Source organism: Dermacentor variabilis, chromosome 6 (assembly GCF_050947875.1).
Source record: "Dermacentor variabilis isolate Ectoservices chromosome 6, ASM5094787v1, whole genome shotgun sequence".
Classification (NCBI taxonomy): domain Eukaryota; kingdom Metazoa; phylum Arthropoda; class Arachnida; order Ixodida; family Ixodidae; genus Dermacentor; species Dermacentor variabilis.
This window is the reverse complement of record NC_134573.1, coordinates 74,043,551-74,067,146: the sequence shown is the minus strand read 5'-3', so window position 1 is coordinate 74,067,146 and position 23,596 is coordinate 74,043,551. Positions and strand designations below refer to the sequence as shown.

General features: G+C 45.7%; 1 protein-coding gene across 1 annotated transcript in view; it reads left to right on the top strand.

Annotated features, from left to right (window-relative positions):
- LOC142584864 (glycine receptor subunit alpha-2-like) overlaps positions 1-23,596 on the top strand; it is a 116,862-nt gene that overhangs the window by 80,729 nt on the left and 12,537 nt on the right. The window contains exons 2-4 of the mRNA XM_075695171.1: positions 3,473-3,540; positions 5,093-5,160; positions 10,218-10,518. Coding sequence (XP_075551286.1) covers positions 3,473-3,540; positions 5,093-5,160; positions 10,218-10,518 — 437 coding nt within the window. The remainder of the gene's footprint in view (positions 1-3,472; positions 3,541-5,092; positions 5,161-10,217; positions 10,519-23,596) is intronic.

Genomic DNA, 23,596 nt, shown 5'->3' with positions numbered 1-23,596 from the left:
CCTGTGGTAGATGCGGGGAGAGGCTGACCGTCCTCCGCGTCCTACTGGAGTGTCGGGAAGCCGAAGCTGAAAGAAAGAAACATTTTCTCTTAGCATACCGGCAGCACATCCCCCTCCATCCTGTTATGTTACTTGGTCCAGAACCATTATTTGACACCAACGCAGTCCTAGGTTTTTTGAAAGATGTTGTGTTGCACGTTATTAGCCCCACATGTTCGTAGCGCCTCCTCTCTTCAGAGGATGCCGCTATGATAATTATTTTGAATAGCACATGCCTCTAGGCCCTTGTGCTTCAAGGGCTCTGGCGAGGCAGTAGTGCTGTAAGCAATTTAACTTCTTTCATATTTTAAATAATTCATCATTCTTCTACGATGGATTTTAATGTTCATAGTATTCGTCATTAGTCATCGCCATAATTTTATAGCACGTAGGTTTTACGCACTTTACAGCCACTATATTTAGGCCCCTTTACAGCCAAGTCACATCTTCACAGAACTCATTATCATCACCTCGAAATCACTAACACTGATATGGCGCTCTGTGGCCATATCTGGCCCTTGCGCCATTAAACCACACACATTCATTCATTCCGGCTGAAATGTCAAGCGTGGCGAAAGGGAGGGGAACATCTTTGCGGGTTATGAAGAGTTCCGAAGGAGTGAAGAGGACAGTGCCTTCAGAGACAGCGCCACAGAAGACGGGAACAACGGCAGACGAGTACGGTGGTATGGCGATGTCTTCCCGAAGGACTAGCTTAGCGGGAAGAGAAGCGGCGCCGACGAGGGGTACGTCGCACAGAGGCGATAATTCGACTTCAGCACGTGCACAATTGATGACGGCGTTATTTCGCGAAAGAAAGTCCCACCCAAGTATCACGTCGTGAGAGCAGGACTGAAGAACCACAAACTCCACAATATAGAGAACGCCCTGAATAACAACTCTAGCTGTGCATGCTGCTGAAGACTGCACTGGCTGGGCGCTTGCTGTGCGAAGGGAAAACCCAGAAAGTGCCGTCGTAACTTTTCGTATGGCGCGAGAGAGGCGTTCGCTTAGGACAGACACAGCTGCTCCAGTATCAATTAGCGCAACGTAGGGACGCCGTCAACAGTAAGGTCGACAACGTTCGAAGGCGACAATGGAGGACTTGTACAGATCGATGGCGACGCAGTTCTTGCCTCCTGAACAGCGGCGCTTAGTTTTCCTCTTGCGTGGGTGAAGGGCGCCGGCGCATGGGGGATAACGAGCGGCGACGCGGGGAAGGCGAACGACATGTAAGGACTGGGCGCTCGGCTGGTGGCCTGTTCGACTGCCGACTAAGATAAGTGTCTTGAAAAGGCTGCACGTCGGCGTAGGGAGGCGATTGCACCAACCCATCAGAGTGCAGCATGCGGCGGCGCTGGAGTCGTGCAACATGACCGAGAATACCGCAGCCATAACATATGGGCCTGTTGTCTTGTGTGTGCCAAGGATTAGCAAACGCAGGAGCAGGTCGACGAACGGGATGACGAACGGGTGGTAGCGGCCGTGGATGTAGCGCAACGAGTGGTTGACGAGGAGGCTGCGCCGCGACGGATGCGTTAGTAGGTGGCGCGGCGCCAGGGTACAGCTGATGCTGCATTGGTAGAGCCTCAGCAACTTGGTCTTCAATAACCCGCCGGAGCGTAGGGGCGAGCTGTGTAGGAGGCTGTGACGGCAGTGGCTGTTGTTGGGGTAGCTCAGCGAAGGGCAGTAGAGAGCTGACGTGCAATTTCCTCCCGCACGAAAGCTTGGATTTGTGTGAGCAGGGGGGAGCGATCAGGGAAGACGGTCATGGAAGAGAGGGCCTCGTCAGCCACTGAGGGGCGCCTGATCAAATCTCGCTGCCTCCTCAACTCGTCGTAGCTTTGGCACAAGTTTATGAGCTCTGCTGCGGTGCGCGGACTCTTGGCGATCAACATTTGAAAAATGTCATCGGCGATGCCCTTCAAAATGTGCTTCAATTTCTCATTCTCGGGCATAGAAGCATCCACACGTTTGCACAGGTCGAGAACCTCTTCGATATAACAGGTGAATGTTTCACCGGGTTGTTGCGCTCGCTCTCGTAACTGCTGCTCGGCGCGCAACTTGTGGACGGCGGGATGACCGAAAACTTTAGCGAAACTGGCTTTGAACGCGGACCAGGACTCAAAGTCGGCTTCGTGATTTTTAAACTACAGGTGAGCCACTCCCGCAAGGTAGAAGATGACGGCGTTTAACTTGGCGGTATCGTCCCATCGATTGTGCAAGCACACCCGTTCGTATGTAGATAACCAGTCATTGACGTCCTGCTCATCCGTACCGCTGAAAACTGCTGGATGGCGTTGCGATACAGTGCCAGAGCAGGCAATGGGGGGTGGCGGTGGCGTCGGCTGGCGAGAGTCATGCATGACGGGAGGCAGAGTCCGAGACCGGAGTTCCAGGGTGTAGATGTTCTTGAATACCCCACACCTTCCACCAATTGTAATGGAGTGGTTGAACAGTTCAGTTAGAAGCGTCTGTTCGTAATGGAGAAGGAAGGTCACGCAGAGCAGGAACAGCTGGCTGCCCGAACGGCTCAAGCTCTTGTTAAGCACTGGCGATCCGGCTGGCCCATTGGTTCCACTGCAAGCACTTAACAGACGATCTGGCTGCCCTTGTCCTTGTGCTCTTCTTCTTCATTACATATGCGATAACCTTCAAGCAAATCGCTAATGTTAGGAATGCCATGTCCGGGGCTAATTTCTGAAACGGCCGTTATTGGAGGGAAAAAACATAAACGCTGACGTTAACGTAGAAGAGCAGTACACTGTACGATAGTTTACAGTGATTTCCGTCGTGCGATCTGTGCATAATAATGACTGTGCATTATTAATAATATTTCTGTGCATAATAATGACGAAGCACACCAGTTAGACTTCCTTTAAAACATTCAGCAACGTACTTGTGTGACTTGAAAGGTACAATAAAGAGAAAAATCATTTGTACTGAATTAGAGAAGTACCCTTTCACAATCCAAAAAAAGCCACTCTTACCACGAGAAGACGTCTGGTAAGCCAGAGGAGAAGTTTCGCGACGCGACCTAGAAATAGCCACTCGAGCATGCTGTGACGTCATGGATTTTGACGCCGTTTTCTAGGGCCTATGTTGTGTTCTTATCAATAAAATGAAGTACATTGTATTCTATGTATTCTAAAAGAGCCAAAGCGTGAACTTGGGAAACATCAAGAATTTTTACTGAACGCAGAAGGGCTGAAATGCGGGAAAAAATTATTTCGCAATTCGCGTCAAATTCGAACGTTAAACTTATTACCGCGAAATCAACGAAAGTAGAGTTCTTCGAGAATACTTTATCATTCTAAACTCATTAATTGTTTCTCTTTAGCATCCCTTAAATGCATAAATTGGTTTAGAACTTACGTGCATTTACCTTCCTATGGGGGTGAGGCTAAGACATCGCAAAACTTGTATATTGCAGGCCCCGAGTGAAGCTCAGCGACTTGGTTTCTGAAGAATACGATGTGATGCAGCCGCCCATCGAAGGAGGTTTGTGAACTTTCGTCTTGTCTTCTCAGCACTTTAGGACAACATGCACTGAGGACAATTGTACTTCACTGGTTTTTCCTGAGGAGCAATCTCAAAGATGAAGCATCGGAAAAATCATTAGGCAGCCAAGCAGTGAATTTTGAAATTGCTTGCCACATTTAAGGCGCAATCTCTATTTTCTATGCGACATGAGGCTTATGTGAGACTGAAAAGAAAAAAAAAACGAACGAAAGAAAAGTAAAGTAAACAACGTTCCTTTTGATAGAGCATTTACCTGGGCTATAATTCCACGTCTGGGGCGAAGCTCGTACCGCGAAGCGGCGTGCTGATGTACTTTTCAGGCTTTCCGCGTACAACTGTGCCCGCCAAGACAACGCGCCTCACAGTTGATTGCAGCTGACTCGCAGATATGATGCATGAGGCTTATGACCACGCTAACTGAATGGACGTTGTCTCGATGCAAATAGCGTCGCAACATGTGGACACAGGGCCTTGGTTTCTGAGCCACATGGTCAGCCCACGCTGTGAGACCAACGCAGGCAGACAAGTACGCATTGCCAATTGGCCGCGCTAAGGTGCCAACTGGTGCGACTGCCAGGCAGCTCCCCGGGCATTGTAAGCCCGGGCATTGTAACCGTGCGTCTGCCAGGGGCTTATGTGCTGGAGCAGGCATGATGACAATGATGATGGCCGCGCTCCACAAAAGACAGAGAAGAGAAACACACGGGCCCGTGGATGTCAAAAGCCAGGGTTACAAAAGTGCGATAAAGACCGATCGATACCTTTCGGGGACGTCTTTCGTTCTTTGGGATGCTTAATTGTCGTGTGGTGTCCGAGTTTTATTTAAGGCCGGTAAAAATGTTCCCCTTTAGGCTAAAACGATCACGAGGCTGATTCCTAGTTGACGAAGAAGCCAGAAAATGGCGGCACTGAATGTCTATTTAATAACAAAATAAGAAGACGATGCAGCTTCCTTGTGTATTCTGCTGTGCGTTTGTGCGTGGTGTACACATTTGTATGCTCTAAAGGCTATGTAAGCACTTTACGAATAACGTAACTTACCCCTTTTTTATTGCGACCTAAAACGACCAAAACTGTCTTGGCAAGGGAAAAAAAAGAAACTACAGGTCGTGAGATACACGGTAAAACTAAAATATTGGTCAAGTTTAGTCTTGCAGTTTGCCGCAAACTCCACGAATGCGTAGAAAGCGCACACTGCGGCATTTCAAAATTGTGAATGCGTGGTTGGCTGGCTGGACTTCGAGTAAATGGAGCTATTTTGGAAAGCTTGTCCTTCGTGGAATTTTGACGTTGAGACAACCTATGGCGACTTCATAGGCTTTGTGGGTAACATGGAAGAAACAAGTGGGAGGGACTATATCGCCGCTAAAGCGAGTTCATAGGCCTTGTGGGTAACATGGAATAAACAAGTGGGAATTCGGCACTATATCGCCGCTAAAACGACCTGTTCCCCGCAGCAAACTAACAGAATAAGAATGCCTCAAATAATAGGGAGCGTATTAATTATACGCATTCACTTTTTTTTCCTCAGGGCGACCCGTCGTGGTGAACGTGTCGGTGTCGGTGCTCAACATCCGTTCGGTGGACGAAGGACGCCAGGTGAGACACTCCGGCCTCGTATCACGTGTCGCGTTGGCGCGTAGTACTTGCACGGGCAACGCGAAGTAGAAAGCTTCCGAGAAAGTGCAGCGTGAGTCGCGTTGTCCACAATGCACGTTCAAATGACCAGCAGCGGAGTCTCACAGTGATTATGGCATTGTGCTGCTGGCAATAATAAGCTGGCGGGTTCAATTTTCCGGTCCGGCAGCCGCATTCCGATGGCGATGGAGCGCAAAAACACTAGTTCACTGTGCTTTAGGTGTATCAATCAATCAATCAATCAATCAATCAATCAATCAATCAATCAATCAATCAATCAATCAATCAATAAATCAATAAATCAATAAATCAATAAATCAATAAATAAATAAATAAATCAATCAATCAATCAATCAATCAATCAATCAATCAATCAATCAATCAATCAATCAATCAATCAATCAATCAATCAATCAATAAATCAATAAATCAATCAATCAATAAATCAATAAATCAATCAATCAATCAATCAATCAATCCTAAAAGAATTAACTAATCAGATAATTTAGTGGTTATGCCTGGCTAGTCAACTTCGTTTGTAGGAAACATCGCTGCATACCTTTATATATAGACTGTCTAGCAGAGGTACCCGGGATTGAGTTCACTGTAGAACAAGGTGATTCCACTTTCACCATATCATAAGTGCGGCACCAGGAAGCAAACAGATAACCTAGGAACGTTCTCATTCCAAGGTGAATGAAGTGTGAAAGAATTCACAGCGAAGAATTGTGGTTTGAAGCGTAGGTGCATTGCCAGGTGGGTTATGAAAGTGACGTAACGTGGTCTGCGTTACTGATCTACTGAGCTAGATAATACAACTTGATGCAGTTTCTGACCAGTTTTGCGATTTATTCTTGCGAGCAACCAATTGTGCTTCGCAAAAGTCTCTATAGTTAGAATAAGATCCAGTCGCCACTAAGAAGCGTTAATCATTTTCAATTAAATCTGTTCGCAGTTCATGAGTTCGCGTAGGAGAAACAGGCATTCGCAATTCGTCTCCACCGCAGGGTTTAACGAAGACACGCACTGAGAATCCTCAGTTCATCCCTGCTATCGTGGCTATACCAGACGATATTCGTTTCGGCGCGCGCTGTACGAGGTTCGGGGAAATATAAGATACCACGTTAACATGATGTATCACAGAGAAAGCGAAACTGGGGCAAAGTACAGATGTCACAGTACGCTCGTCATTCAATGGCTTAAACAAAATAACTACTGGAAAGCTATCGCGTTTCCGCATATTTACTGTCCTTGTTTAGACTTTGGTTCACAGCGAAGAGCAGTGAAGTTGGAAGCAGGAGTTCGGGTAAGGTCAAGAGTTCTCTCTCTTACGCTCTGTCGTATGCCGCAGGTGTTGCATGTAGATCAGCGGCGCCTTGTTCCTGCGAATGCTGCCTTGTTCTCCCTACGCTTATGTATCGTGATGTGTAGTCCAGGTGGCTCTAGGTGCTCCTTTAACCGCATCTTCTGCACGGCGCCCCCAAACCAGCTGTAGGCGGGCGTCACAGAGTGGCGCCAAGCGCTCTCTCCGCCTGCCTATGGAACGTTATTAAGAGGAATCTTCAGCTCGGGTGCTCCTATCTAAATACATGTAAAAGGAGAATTTGTTTTTCTCGGCAACCACTGCACGAAATTTGACGAAGTTTGTTTGATTTAAAAGAAAAACGTCATATCTAGTGACTGTTCGTTTCGAATTTCTTATTTAGGCCGTCAATTTTTTATTAAACATTTGCAAAAATAGAAGATCCTCAGAAAACGAAAGTATCAAGTTCACAACTCCGTAACTCAACAATGAAAAATGATATCACAACTCTGTGATTTGCATCTAATAGTACATCTAAAGCGGACGAAATCGATATGTTACACATAAATCCTAAAAAATTTAGTAATATGGAAATGCAGCTTTTGCGGAACCCTTGTGCACAACAAAACAAATTCACGTAAGATATAAATTGACATATCAAATTTGTCCGCTTTCAATGATCTGATTGATGCCGTTTACAGAGCTGCGATATCTGTTCTTGATGCAGAGCTATTAATTTGTAAACGTCGTGCTTCTATTTTTTTCATATTCCCAAATTCAGGCCCTAAATCCAGATTCCGCTTCCAAAAGTCATTAGAAAATACCTTTCTCTCTCAACTGCAACAAATTTCATTAAAATCGGTCCAGGGGTTCTCAGAAAAACGTTTTTTTTTTGCGTTTTACGTGTATTTGAATAGGCCGTGTCGGAGTTGAGCCTGAGCTAAAGCTTCCCTCTTAAGGCGAAAGCCTTAGAGGGCTCATGGGAGTGAAAATCCTATGTCCGGCGTTATGGCACTAAAATTGATAGGTAGTCGAACCCTCAAACTTTGGTGGGAGTCGAAACCACAACCTGTGAGGTTAATTAGGTCAAATTAGACCATCAACTTCTTTGTAAGAATGCGGGAAGCCGAGGCGAAGAACCGTGAGCACGACCTATGGTGTTAATTAAGGCAGAGTTAATTAAGATATAGGCAATTAAGGCACTCATACCCAATACCACTGATGGGAGTTGAATCCACTTGGAGATATGGGCGAACCGACTATATCTCCAAGTTGGATTCCAGTTGCCATCGCGGACGTCGAGAGACGAATCCACCACCCTTGGTGTGAGTCGAAGCCGCGGCTTTTCGAGTTAATGAAGGCGAAGTTGATTAAGGCAAGGTACGTTAAGGTAGGGCTAATTAAGGAATTCGAACTCGCGACCTTCGGTGCGAGAAAACAATCGGAAGAACGCATTAGAATGAAAATGTCAAGTATTGTAAGGAATGTCTCGTGAGCGAGCAGGCTTTCGCGCTGAGGTTGTTTAGCGTATGCTAGAGCGACTGTCAATTCATTAAAGGCCAAAGGCTTAAGTCCCTCATGGGGCAAAAAATACGTTGTCCGACATTATCAGAAATTGACCGTCCGGCGTCATGGCCTCAAAATTCAATGGCACCAAAATTGATGGGGCTACCCACGATCACCGGTGGGACTAGAACCCATGACCATTCGTGGAAGTCGAACCCATGACCTTTGATGTTAATTAAGGCAAGGTTAACCAAGGCACTCGAACCCACGACCTCTTATGGGACGAAAACTTAATGGAATCAAAACTGATGATGCCACCAATGGTGGTCGAAGCCACGACTTTTAGTGTTAAAGCACAGGTCATTAAGATAGAGTTAAGGCAATCGATCCCACGACCTCTGATGGGACGAAAACTTAATGGCATCAAAACTGATGATGCCACCAATGGTGGTCGAAGCCACGACCTTTAGTGTTAAAGCACAGGTCATTAAGATAGAGTTAAGGCAATCGATCCCACGACCTTTGGTGGGAGTTCATGGAGGAAGGAAAGCGTAGGAGAGCCCCTGGTCAGCATAGACGTGCTGGAGAAAGTGTGGTGGAAGTCACGTGTTGTTTTTCACAAAGGAGCACTGGGACTGGTACGCCAAACGTCAACATCGCCATAGTATCCGCGCTTCTGATGCTCTCGCTGCTGCTTTCGGCCTCTGAAAAGTGAGATAAGATTCTACGGCCCGTGCCTTCTCGCAACACATTCTGTTCGCGAGGCAAGCTGACTTTGGACCGTGGTGTGTAAGCTTGAAAGTTGTGTTTAAGGTCTGTGAGTGTGGGTCTCAGCCAGCAACAGAGACACTCAATCATGGCGCGGGCCTTTGTCGTATTCATCAACGCACCAGGGAAAAGCACAGGAGCGCGTCTGCTCCACTAAAGCTGTTACAGAAGTTTCGTAGGCGTTGTTCTGACGCGCGTCGGCAGCACAAACCTCGGTTGGCTGGTAGCCATGCAAGTTCAAAGCTCGCGCATATATTCTCTAGTAAGCTGACTGGAGGCGCAAGGGGAGATGGCACACCAACATGGCTGCCTTTCCGGCTCCAAAAACGCGACTTCAGCGCCTCAGCTATTTTTTTTCTTTACCCAATGGTGGGACTCGAACCTACAACCACTGGTAGGTGTCAAACCCGCGACCTTTGGTGTTAAAGCGAAGTTGATTAAGGCACAGTTAATTAAGATTCTAGCCAATGAGTTCGCAAGGTGGTTCCACTTGGAACGAATTCTCAGCATGACACTAGTTTCGAGGTATTAATTCCCGTTTTTTGCGGAGAAATGAATTGGCATTCTAGTTAGCTTTGTGCTCCAATGCAGAACGACGTCTTGTTAAGGAAGTAAGTGGAACGACAAGGCATATTTACCGCGACTTTCACCAGCATTATCTCGTAAATGAAGTCATCTCATTATTGCTTTCAATTGAATATGCCTTGCGGTTTCACCCACAGGAATTTGTGAATTGTAATATGTGCGATAAGTAATGAGTTAAAACTTAATAAGTAAATTTTCGTTAACTAGTCGACTATGCATTTCACTATCTTGTGCAAGTAATGTCCGCTTCTTCGAGTACACCAGCTCGTGTTATAGAATTGTGCTATCTTCCACAGGCAGTCACGGAAAAAAAATTGAAAGTGGTGGCTGAAACACTTTGTATAGATGTGGAGTGCAGAAAAACCGAAGTTCTGACACACTTCATCACATGTGCTGTTCTGCAAATGTTGGTAATAAATTACATTTACAAAATGCGTGAAGTGTGCGGAACGTTTTTTAATAATTCCGTCGTCATGCTTTGATTTCGATAATGAAAGAGATTATTATTATTAAATACGAAATAACACACTTTAACAGATCAGCTGGAGGCACGGCAATGATGTGATGACAGCGATGATGACGACAGAACAGGCACCTGAGTGACGCTTAACAAGGCGAACACAAACGAGTATTACACAAACACAAACGAGCGTTAGGCTTTCTAAACCTATCGTGGTGCTGGCAATTCACAACAACTGCTCTCAGTTAGTTAAGACAACTGATGGAAGAGTCACTAGAACCCGAGCTTGGCGTGACTTTTAATCTACCTGCCTTTCCTGTGTTCTATTTCTCTCTCTCTCTCTCTGCGTGACTCGCACTGCTAGATTTCACCCCCCTAAACCTTCTCTCGACGCAGTTCGTCGAGGTGGACGTTTTTCTCCACGAGCACTGGTACGACTGGCGACTCAACGGCCGTGTCAAAGACAAGGTCATCGTCGACCCTCGCTGGTACCCAGAACTGTGGACGCCCGAGGTCTACTTCAAGAACTCGGCCGACGGTCGCCTGGACAAAGTGATCTTCCCGTACGCCTACGTCACGCTCGAGCCGTCCGGCGATTTTTTCCTGGCTGCCCGCGTCTCCCTCAAGCTGGCCTGCAACATGGACCTGAGCAGGTTCCCACACGACAACCAGTTCTGCGACATGCAACTGAGCAGCCGTGAGTGGACGACCTTTCTAGGCCTGTCTTTCCTCAATTTTCTTAGTGAAAGTGCTAGAGTTAAAGGCCACCGAGCCTGCACAGACTCTATCTCGGTTTAGAGAATCCTGTAGAAACTTTTTGAACATCCTAAGAAGACGTTACCGATCTGTCGCAGAGGTGGCTGTGAACATGTGAGACAAATGTTACTGCACTGCATGGAGCAGGAAATTTTGAATCTCGAATCAACAACGCGGCGTCAAGTCGCTTGCTCTCTCTTCTACAATGTCGTCATGCGGTGTCGTTGCAAGCAGTTGGACTCACCGACGCTATTGGCTGGCTGCTTATCACGAGAATATTCTCAGCATTTTATAGTAGCTAATATTGAGTTAAATTACATAAAAGAAACACATGTATGTCTGTGATCTCAAAAAGACAGAAAGATCATTTTATCTTTTCACAGTTTGTCCACGCGCGACAGTTGCGCGTAGCTGCGTCTGCTGCGCATGGCTAGCAGCAGTCTGCGGCATTGCGGAGTCTACCGGGGAGGCCACGGGGTGCCGTGACGAACCCTTTCGCCGCCGCTATATTCAACTTCAGGGCGGGGCATGACCCCCTTGGACTCTTCCCTGCGTGCTTCCAGCGCGCTAGCGGTGATGAAAAGGGAGCGAAAGCCGGCTATTGGGGCTATAACCACTTATAGTCGAAGGATGCGAAAACGTTTTGCCGTACGATATTAGGGAGACGACGTCCTTTATTAGGGAGGCGATTGTATGATTAGGTAGACTTAGATACCGTATACAGTTCTCACAAAATTTTGCGCGAACACACTCCACCCACGCACACACAAAAGCCTGCGGCGGAAATAAAGAAGTACCATTAATTATGCTGCAGAAAGGCCACCATTCGGTGAAAAAGAACTGTATTTACGAACTACCAGTGTCCCCTAAACCAATTTTAGGTAGCGCATGAACTCAAAACCGGGATACGTCAAATCCAACTCCTCCTCTTGCGGAGAAGCCGGCTGTGCTGCCCATCACGCCTCACGGCCTGCCTCGATTCCAATCCTCAGAACAGGCGCTGCGTGTAATTTTCACGAGCTGACTCAAGAACTCACGCAATGTAAATTGAATTCAGGTGCTTTATAAATTCCTTACAAGAGGACCTCCACGAGGACGATGAATAGTCCATATCCTGACTTTCGTAGCTTGTTCAACGAGCTATTTTTTGCATAAGTAATCTCCAAGGAGTGTGCACCCTTTTAGGTTTATCTTGTGCCTAAAGACTTATGCAGAAATTCCACTGGAGCTGTCTAAGTGTGCGTAAGCCTTGTGCGATTTGGTCATCTCGACGCCTACAACGAAACGTATGTTGTTTGCCACGATAGACGAATCATTAGACGGTTGATTAAATTGATGCGTTGTTGGCCTTTTATTCTGTTTGGGATCCGACTAGTATAAGCGCTTACCAGCCTTTATCGGTAATTATCAGCCTTATAGGAATAGCTCCGGCCTTCATCAACCGTTGCCTCACTTACCACTTGCATCACTTACCAATACCTGTCTTTATCAACCTTATCGGACTCCATCCACCCCTTATCGGTCCTTATCAGCCTTGTTTGATTTTATCCCAGCCTTACCAACCTTATCAGAATTATCCCAGCCATTATAAGCCCTTCTCCATATTTAGCAACTTATGCATTCGCGCCGGACCAGTATCAACTGTGATCAGACCCATTAACCCGTCATCGCTCTTTATCATCATTATCAATTCATTGACTGCTTCTCTGTCTGTATTGCGCCACAACATAAGGCAGTACAACACGTTGATATTGTTAAGATATATTTGCCTTCTCCAAGCGTGGTTGTTTAGCACAGCGCTTAAGACACTCGGCTTCGGAGCGTGGGGTCGTAGGTTCGAAAATCCCCACCAACGGCCAGATTTCGTGGGTGAGTCGCCTAAGAACACTTACATATGAAAAAATCATCGTTATTTCCTTTGAGCGTCTTTCCCTTCTGTGTCTCTCTACATGCCCAGTACTTTTAGCTCACGAATGACATATGGCGTTGTTTACAAGGGAGCCTTGAATGCAATGTTTTAAAAAAAAAGGAACACACACAGGACCGATGACAATTATCGTTACTAGAAAAAATTGACGATATGAGCCCCGAAATGCGTAAACAATTTTTGAGTATAGTGCCGTGGTGTAGCGTGAGACGTAGTCAAAGATAAAGCCAACAGCTTTATATGTGCACCAGTAATATTTGAGTGCAACTTTGGTATCTTGAAGTAAAACGTTTGGCATACGTTCTTTGTCCGATCATCTATATTCGATATTGTCGAGGTCACATCATTTGTCCATCATCACAATGGCTGAGCACATAGCAGTGGTGCTATTCCTTGATGCGAAAGGGGCGTACAATAATGTCACACATGAAGGGATCCTCGAGCCGTTGGAGGCTGTCAAAATCGATGGTCGACTGTTTCAGTGGATCCCCGAATATATGACGAAAAATTCTTTGTTTGTGCAGACCGGAGATCGCTTAACTGTCAACTGTTATACACATCGTGGAGTACCAAAGGACGAGGTATTGAACACTAATCTGTTTCACCTATCTGTGGCCGGCCTTGCTGAACTTTGCAATTCATCTAGCAATATATGCTGACAATATTTGTCTTCTGGGGTAACTCATCTTCAAGCGTGCACGGATCGAGTGGGCAGCCACCCCAACTTCATATTTACGCAAACAAGACCTTACTGTCTCCACCGAAAAATGCGTTTTTACGCGGAAACTCCTGTCACCGCACCCTGTTTTTATGAATTGCCAGGCTACTTAGGTGTGATTATCGACAAGGACCGCTCATGGAGCCTCCACTGCATCTACTTGAAGCGAAGACTAATTTCGATTGTTCACATAATGAGGCTCCAGTGCGGAAAAACCGGGGGCATGTTGGTACAGTCCGTGCTGAAGCTGTGCAGAGCACTCTTTGTTGGCGTTTTAAGAGACAGCTTGCCGGTGTTGACAAACACGTGCAAAACGAATATTCGCACGCTCAATAGTTTGCAAGGCCACAAGCTCTGCGCACGTGGCTTGGACTACAACAGTGCGCCAGTCATGTTTGTAAGAGACCGTCTCATTTCAACATACATAGCAATGAAAACCTCAGAACACATATTTGGCATTTCTGTTGCTTCTTCAGCCACAATGTGGCCGTTTTGCCAGTGAAGAGACCTTAACCCAGGTTTTAACGACTTGTTGCGACTCATCAAGGCTGCCTGCCGTCGGGCTTTACACCAGCAGCAAACCCACTGTTACCAGTGGTGCCTAGGACGGCCACAAGTTCGCCACACAATTACAGGAATTACGAAGAAAACCCTTTTTCATCAGTTCTCCCACGACTGTGGACGCTGTCATTATTGAACGAGTAATAGGACAAAGTCGCACATATATACCAATGAATATGTCCCAGCCGCAAGCTCCACAGGTACTGAGCCTTACAAGCCACAATAAAGTTCTAAGTGTCCCGCATGGCGACATTCTACGGCAACAGGACTTGCCGTCCAACTTGCTGCTATTGATTATTACATCGTACAAGCACAGCCTAGAAGGAAGGTATGTCTTTGTGGCAATTTTTTGCGAAGGCAACCGTTCAAAATCCACATTCAGCATTACGACGCAAGATCAATGCACATTTGGTGTTGGGGACCAAGTCATCTGCTCTCACGAATTAACATGACATCATCTTCCAATGGCGGCCGGTGACGATCAGCGTGATTGTCAATAACAGTCAGCGTGATCTTCGGTAACGATCTGGCTGATGATGCCGCCTTTTCAGCCCATAAAGGAACGCAGATAATTCCCGTACTCTTGTCAAAAACAGACGCTGCACAAGGTGCTTCCTCTACTTGCTCACACCAAAACGCAAACTTCGTGAAACACCCCAGTTCTCTCTAACGTTCGTCACCCCAGATTTGTTCCTACAATGAAGCTGCAGATTCCATCCCACCTCTACCACCGTGATGAAACTTCACACTGCCGTCTCTAGTTAGAGGTGGATCTTATTAAGGCCTACCCATTCCTTACTGGAATGCCAGACACGCTTATCTTTGAGTCATTCAACTGTGAAGAGACGATTTAACACGCTTTGCGCTTTTGTGATCTATATGACATAGAACGCGACGTTCTTCGGATTGTGTTACACCGACTAGACAATGGACCATTGTCAAATACAGAGATCCTTGGACTATGGCTCCATCCTTCCCATCTGTAGAAAGCGACGCGGGCATGGCTACGGTTTCTGGAATCGGCTGGCTCAGTGGTCTTATTTCATAGACAACTTCATGTGTTCGCATTGGTATCAGCTTCCTCCCTCCCTCTACTATCGGTATTTTCATCCCCTAACTCTTGTCCATTATCTAGGGTAGGAAACCGGAGGCACATATGGGTGACCTGCCTTGCTTTCCTCCCATCTTTTCTCCTTCATTGTAGGGAGATTGTGCGACCTGCTCTTAACAAGGCAGCGGTACGGGCTTGTTTGGTACACCTTGACTAAAGGGATTTATCGCAATGGACACGACGATAAAGGAAGGCACAGTGTACACATAGGCGCTACTATCAACAACTGTGTTTATTTTCTTCTATGAACCGACTTAACGTACTACCTTCATATCCCCAAACCACCTTATCCACAAAAAACAAAGGAAACCCGACGGGGCTCCACAAGGAGCTGAGAATACTCGAAAACCATCACGGCATGCGCAGGAAATTGAATTCCTTGTCAAAGTGTGAGAAAATTTACTGATGTCACCCAAACTGTCAATTTGTCCAGCTCCAATTACTCGGCGAGTGACTTATTTTATATCAGCTCACGATAATTGTTTTGTCGAAAAAAGGGGTGGCAGCCACAACTCTGGCAGTGTAACGCAAGAAACCCATCGGGTGGCATTATCTCCAGAGGAAGGTTTAACTCGTGCCCAACTGCGTTGCCGCCTATCCGAAGAGATACGAAACGCAGAATCACTATTAATGCGAGAGCATTAAATGGCCCAAGAAGTGGAAAATCTGCCGTTGGTGGTGTGACCAAAGGATGGTCTAAAAAGGCTACGAACTCTTCACCTTTGGTGTTAATTGAGGCACAGTTAATCAAGATTGAATGATAGAAATAAGATTGCGGTAGTCGAACCCATCACGTTTGGTGTTAATTGAGGCGATGTTAAGATACCGTTTTTTATTGCTGAGCTGCAGAGTAGTAAACTTGATTTTATGAAATCTATGAAATCTATGACGTCATCTTTTTATTGATGTGATATAAGGAGATGTTGACGCACAATTTAAGGCACCGGCTACTCCTTATGTCTTGAATGGTTCCATCATATAACATACATGGTTCAAGATTACATATCAAATAACCTTTTCACACAAGCACCAGGACTTATCACGCAACGATTTCACAGAAAGGCAATGAGGTAAGAAGCACATGGTACATACACTATACAAGGTAAATGTCTCCACAGTTAGGTAGATAAATGTCTCAAAAATACAAACGATACTGTCGCCTAATAAGTCTCTATTCAGCGGGTGGTACTTTCAACGTGTAAATGCATTATCACATATAGTCAAAACAGAACAGTCAACATAATTCACAAATACATGTATATATACAACGACATTGAAATGAAAGGAACAATAAAAGCGTTAATAACGTCCGACAATGCCGCTGTCTTAAAGAACAGTCTTTAGTGCTTTTAAAGCGCTCTTCTGCAAGGACGTTATTGGCCGAGAACCCAAAAGTTTCCTTAAACTGAAAGGTTTGCAGTCTAATTTAATTACGGTTGATTTAAGTCGGCATCCTGGTGTGCCGTGATGTGGGTAATCTAGAAGGAGGTGTTATATATCTTTGTCTGCAAATCCACAATCACATTCGGGGGTTTCCGCGCAGCCAATTTTGTGTAAGAAATGCTTTGTGTAGGCAGTGCATAGCTTTAACCGATGAATAAGGGTTTCCATAGTTCTATGTAATGGCAATGAAACTTTGAATTCAATAAACGGATCAATATGGTATAAGTCCGAGCTCTTGGAATTCTGGTCAAACTAAGTGTTTCTACACATTTTGAAAGACGTTGACCTTATAATGCAGCGTAATTCATTCTTTGATATTGGTATTGGAACCGCATCATCTTTGAGGTGTGCTTGTCGCGTTTTGATGATGGGTGTAGCGTCAAGGGATAAGAAAAGAGCAGATTGGGTCAGGGAACAGACGCAAAGTAATGACATCTTAGTTGAAATGAAGAAAAAGAAATATGCATCGGCAGGACATGTAATGAGGAAGGAAGATAACCGATGGTCATTAAGGGTTAGGACTGGATTCCGAAGGAAGGCAAGCGTAGCAGGGGGCGGCAGAAAGTTAGGTGGGTGGATGAGATTAAGGAGTTTGCACGGAGAACATGGCCACAATTAGTACATGACCAGGGTAGTTGGAGAAGTATGGGAGAGGCCTTTGCCCTGCAGTGGGCGTAACCAGGCTGATGATGATGAATGAACATGTCTCTTTTTCTGAACATCCGGTATACGGACAATTCGATTTTTGGACGTGTAAGCAGCCATGGAGCCAAGAAAATTAATTTCTTGGCAATATGGGAAGGTTTTCTCGAATTTCTATATGAACATAACTTCTATCTGGTTTCATTATGTCCAGAGCCAATTGGTGGATTTTATGCTGCGTTTGATGATGTCGCGCTGCTTCATCGGCGGCTGTGTTGCCAGGAATGTTATAATGCCCTGGTATCCACTGCAATGCTACTGCATGTTTCGCTTCGCTTGCCTTTGTGAGGTGTTTAAGTGTTTCGTATATTATACTATCACTGCATGTTTTCCCCTTTGTGGTGCTGAGTGATGTTAGAGCCGCCTGTGAATCGCTGAAAATTATCCATTTTTGCGTATCTCTTACTGACAATATAAATTTTATTGCACATAGGATTGCGAACAGTTCAGCCGTTGTGGACGAAGTCGCACGAGATAACTTAAATGATTCTTGTTTGATGTTGAGGTGCGGTATAATGAATAATGGAGTTGTAGAGGTTAGTGTACTGGAGCCATCTGTATAGACGTGTGTGTATCCTGAATACCGCATATATATCTGTTAAAGTGCTAGTTGTTGAGCAGCTTGAATGAACATGTCTCTTTTTCTGAACATCCGGTATACGGACAGTTCGATCTTTGGAAGTGTAAGCAGCCATGGAGCCAAGAAAATTCATTTCTTGGCAATATGTGAAGGTTTTCTCGAATTTCTATATGAACATAACTTCTATCTCGTTTCATTATGTCCTGAGCCAATTGGTGGATATTATGCTGCGTTTGAAGACGGAAATAATTTCGGCATGTTTCTGTAGTTCGCATAACTTGAAATGGTGATTGGCGAGCCTCAGCTACTACAAAAGAGCTAGAAGTCGCTCGTGGAACTCCTAGACGTATGCGCAGCCCTCTAGCTAAAAGTCTTTGAAGTCGCTCTTCTGACGTGTGGGAAAGTCGGTGTAAGATGGGCGCGGAATACGCAATTTTTTGTCGTATTAATGCATTGTAAACAGTCAGCATGGACGATACTGATCCGCCCCATGGTGTGCCTGCAAGTCTGCGAAGTATAGTCATTATGGCATTGACCTCACTTTCGAGTTTTTTTTATGTGGGGTGCCCAGGATAGCTGCCTATCAGGTATTATGCCATGAAATGGATGCTATGTGACAATCGTTAGAGGGTGTCCTTCCAGACTAAGAGTGAAATTTTTTAACAGCCTCCGAGGGAAGGGCAATACAGCTGTCTTTGCGTGTGATAGAACTATTGCTCTCTCTCTTAAAGATTGGTTAATGATATTTATTCCTTCTTGCAATGCCATCTGAAGTAGTTGAGCATTAGATCCAGGTGTCCAAGTACACACATCATCTACATACAGTGAAAGCTTTAACTGTGATGGCAGTCTTCCTGTTAGATCAGCCATGACGCAGTTAAAAAGAAAGGGGCAGAGTACGCTTCCCTGTGGTACTTCCTGCTTGACAACATGTTCAGCACTCTTTCCTTCACCCGTCTGAACAAATATTTTGCGACCTGATAAAAATTCAGAAATCCATCGCAAGGACCTGCCGGACAGTTGAAGTTCTAACATACTTAGCAGAACATGGACGTGATAACAGTGTCGAATGCTCTCTTCATGTCTAGGAATACGGCTATAATGTTTCCACGTGCACGCTCCTGTTCCACACAAGTTACTTTATGTAATATTGCATCCATTGTGCATCTATGTTTTCTAAAACCTACTAAGTAGTTGGACAACACATCTGTTTTATTACACCGCCATTGAAGTCGCGCGTTCATCATTTTCTCCATTAATTTGCATAGACAACTTGTCAAACTAACTGGGCGGAAGGATTCAAGGCACAAGGGCGTCTTACCTGGTTTTAAAATTGGTTTGATTCGAGTGACTTTCCAAGAGTCAGGTACAGCTTCTTCTATCCACAAATTATTATAGCACCCGCCATGGTTGCTCAGCGGCTATGGTGTTGGGCTGCTGAACACGAGGCCGCGGGATCGAATCCCGGCCACTGCAGCCGCATTTCGATGGGGGCGAAATGCGAAAACACCCGTGTACTTATATTTATGTGCACGTTAAAGAACCCGAGGTGGTCGAAATTTCCGGAGACCTCCACTGCCTCATAATCAGAAAGTGGTTTTGGCATGTAAACCCCCCCTAATTTCAAAAAAAAATATTATATATGTCTAACAGAGCATTTGTACCTGTCGGTCCGAGGTTTTTAAGCACATTGCACGTAATGCCGTCCGGCCTAGCAGCGGACTTTTGGCGACATGATGAAATTGCACATTGAAGCTCGCCTAATGGGAAAGTATCATCTATTTGAGGAGGTTGGGCCCAGTAGCAAGCAGTAATTTTCTGCTTAGCTAGCACTACTGAAATATCAAATTCTGCGCACTGCGATGAAAAAGCAGGTCTGGAAATAAGCTCACAAAATTCATTTGCAACTATTATCTCACACGTGTCCCGTACTACAGTGAGAGCAGGAAACGGGAAGCTCTTTGTTACGGGTCCGCTTAAAGAACCAATTACTAGAAAAATTCAAGAGACAGACGTGTGTGGAGACAGCGTGCCACAGAAATCGTGCCAGCACCAGTTGCTGAAATTTTCCATGCGTCTGTGCATTATATTGTGTATTTTCGGAGCGTTTCTGTATGCTTCTAAACTTCCGCTCCGTCGGTACACTCTTTCGGATCGGCGTCTGATGGCTCTTAGGTGTTCGTACTCTCTGTCAAATGCAGCATAATCTTTTGGAATTGAGAGCTTCCTTGCGCAAATGTTCATATCATTCTGCAAAAAATCTGTAAATCTTTCCACCGTTGCATGTTGATTAATTTGATCCGTTAGGCGGTACCGAAAAGCTTGCCAGTTGGTTAGTCTGTTGTAACGCCTGATACCATAGTGCATGCTAGGGTGATTTACAAGGATGGAAAAATGATCACTTCCGCGCGTTTCCATATCTGTTGTCCATCCCACAGCATTCACTAGATCATGCGAACACAGGGTAACATCTATGCAGCTTGAATAATTATATCCACGAAGAAATGTTGGCCACCGATCGTTTAAAACATTCAAGTTCCATTTACCTACGGCCCACTCAATAACGTTACTACGTGCATCGCAATGATCGCTGCCCCACATGACGTTGTGTGCATTGAAGTCTCCACATTAGAATGAGCTATTTTGAAGATATCCACTAGCGCTTCTACTGAAATCCTGTTTGAAGGTTGTAGATATAGATTAATCACTGCTGTGCAGAGATTGCCGAAGGATACTTTACATGCGATGAATTCCGGGAAGTCTGAATCACTGGATTGAATTTGATATGATGGTAGGGCCTTTCTGACACAGAGGAGCACTCTGCTAACAGAAACTTGACGAGAAGTCTTGTATATAATTAGAGAGGCGAAAGTCGTCATTGATTCCCGCCTCTTGAATGCAAAGTATTGGAAAGTTGTATTGCACAAGCAGTTTACGAAAGTCGGCACACTTCCTTTGAAGACTGTTGGCATTCCACTGAATATGGAAACATTTTTGTAGCGGTTATTCATGTACTGCCTGCCGCAGTTTCGGCCCGGATTGTTGACACAATAGTGCTTCCAGAGGCAGGAAGGCTTTGATTCTGGTAGGTTGTTTGCTTCCGGCAGAGCAGATAGGATTGCCTTAAGAGCTGCGAAAAGCATTGGCAAAATCAGTTGTGTCCCCGATGCGGTGGTATTTTCGCTATTAGCTGGCGTTACTTCTGCAGTAGGTGCGTAAGGTCGCTTTGAAAAGTTTATGCGAATATTGGAGCTTTCTTGTGCATTACTTTCTGCCTGTTGTCGTCTGGGTTTCCGTAGCATTGTTGCATAAGACTGGGCGCTTGATCGGTCTCTTGATTGCACTGTTGGTTGTTCTCTTTAGGAGGAATTACTTGTTGATTCTCTTTGCTGTGGTGGCTCCGGTGCCCGCTGAGGTGGGTGATCTTGCACTGGATCAACAATCTCAAGGTTTGGGGCAGGTTCATTGCGTCGCGGTTGTCTTCCATGGATAAATTCATGTCGACGCATTTATGCCGCTGCCTTTTTCTGACGGCAGCCTGAGACGGAGGCGGCAAGGTTCCCCGCACAGTTCGCATATTTTGGTTCAAGAAGTGACTTTGAAGTGGCTTTTTGGTTGAAGAAATGAAGATTTACGGTTACAATCTATCTTTATGAAAGTCAGCTAATTTGAAAGATTTTGATTGAAGGGCCCCTCACCAGGCCCCATAGTAAATTTTGGTTATACGCTGGAAGTTGTTACGTGTCCTCTAGGGAGCGTTCTGCCACAAAAAGTTTTGAAGTCGGCTCATTAATAGGCGAGATATTTCAGTGCCGCGAACCCATGATTTCAGCAGGCGGGCTCCACCACATAGCGAGACTCCCGCTCCACTCGCCCCGTGTAGCTTTTGCAAGCGAAATTCTTTCCCTGCGTTCTCCCATGCCGGACCTCGTGGATCGCGTGACACATACGTCACGGGCGTATGTGTCCGCCTTCACTTTTTTTTTCTCCTAGCTTTGTTTTTTTTTTGGCGATGCGCACTTCCGATGGCGGCGTTGCGCGCGAGCTGTTATCGTTTCGCGCAGCGCACGATTTTGCGCGCTGTGCACAAGGACAATGACTAGCGGTATAATTCAGTGCTACACGAATACTCAGGCAGAACAAGCGGATCGCAGAGCATGATCACGCGCTGGAACACGCTAGAAAATGACATAGTTTCGGTACCTGCGCACATGACCGCACGACCGTGGCAACAAGCAGACGAAGCGGAAGTACGTCTCTCTTGCTTCGGTGCGAAGTAAAACAAAAGAAACGCAGACTTTCCGTTTGTGTGTTTTATTATTTCTCTAAAAGTTAATTCGTCAATTGAGGCAACATATGTCTTGAATAATTCTTGAACTTGCGTGTCACTACGAGCGACGTCACACTCCCGACTCGAGTAGGTAGGCGCAGGGACGCGAGTACGTCATCCTCCGGCTTGGAGTGCGGCGGCCGCGAGGAGAAGGAAAAACTGCATTCGGTTTGAAATTTCAGATATTCCCGCGGCGCGTAGCGATGTAATGCTCTGCAGACACGATCGTTATCGCTCAATGTATGCTCTGCGCTTGTCAGCTCAAGATGGACAGACCATGTGAGGGGCCCTTGAAAACACTGACAACCTAAATCATACATTTGCTACAGAAATCATTAGATATGAACATTTTCTTTTAAATGCAACAAACCTCATGAAATCTGGTGCAGTGATGTCTGAGAAAAACGATTTCTCCTTTCTCATGTATTTAGATAGGAGCCACCAAGCTAAAGCTTTCGCGTAACCTAGAAACTTTCACAAAGTTTCGAAAGCAATATCCAGGAAACCAATGCTCTACATATTTTTGCTATTGCCAATTTGTTCAGTTTACGTTGCTTAATATTCGTAATTATCATCGAAGGCTTCATCTTCACCAAGACCCGCCTTAATGGCGTATTGGTTTTGGCGTTCCCTTGCTAAGCCGATGAGCGCGGGCTCAAATTCCAACCGCGGCGGCCGTATTTCGGGGAGGGGGGAGGGGGGAATTAAAAAATAATGAATAAGAAAACTATAAAAAAGCTCACGTACCGTGCATTGGCTGCACTTTAAAGAACCCCAGGTGGCCAAAGTGAATCCGAAGTCCCTCCACTACGGCCTGTCTCGTATCATATCGTGGTCTATAGTAAAGAGAACCCCAGAATTTTATTATTCTTAGCAAGAAGCTAGGTACATAATTTCGCCCCTGTCGCAATGCGACTGTCGCGGCCGTGTAGCTTATGCCTTCCCTCTTTTATCTCCCCGGGCACAGATGCCTCGAATTTGCTTTTCATCTTTCTAACGTCAGCTGGGCGGGTATTAGCGCTTTACGGTATTCGCACCGAGCCCGAGACCTCTTCTCGGCGTTGCTTGAGTAGCAGGTGATGTGACGGGGTGACGGCTTCATGAGACTGTGTACGGTCGCATGAGTCTTAGCTGCACTCGCGAAAGTGCAGAATCCGCTGCAGTCTCGGTAATTTAGTTTTTGAAGGCACCGCGATGGGGTTCGAAAACATTTGGCACGCGAAAACGAACAACGCTAGGCAGGCGCCTAACATGTGTATCGTCAGGTATTGAATTGTTCACGCTCTATGGTTAACCCTTGTGGGCTCCTAGCGACAGTTCACCCCGCACGCGGTGCCTTGTGTCGGGCGGGGGCTTTGAGTAAGCGTAGAACAGAGGCGCGCTGGCAGGCACTACTTCATAGGTCAGCGTCCCGGAGTTATGAAGACCCGTTGGCGGATACTTGATTTTGGAGCACACATAATATCCACATCATATATACAGGATGGCCGTTGTTAAGTATTAAAAAAAAATATAGCATGTTGCAGAAAATTCTAGTCCATGAGCTGGATTGTTCAGAGAGGCGGGCAGTACTTCCACGAGAAATCGAAATGCATGTTCACCTAGTTACGAAAAACTTACTAATAAACTTTTGAATTATTTAATTTA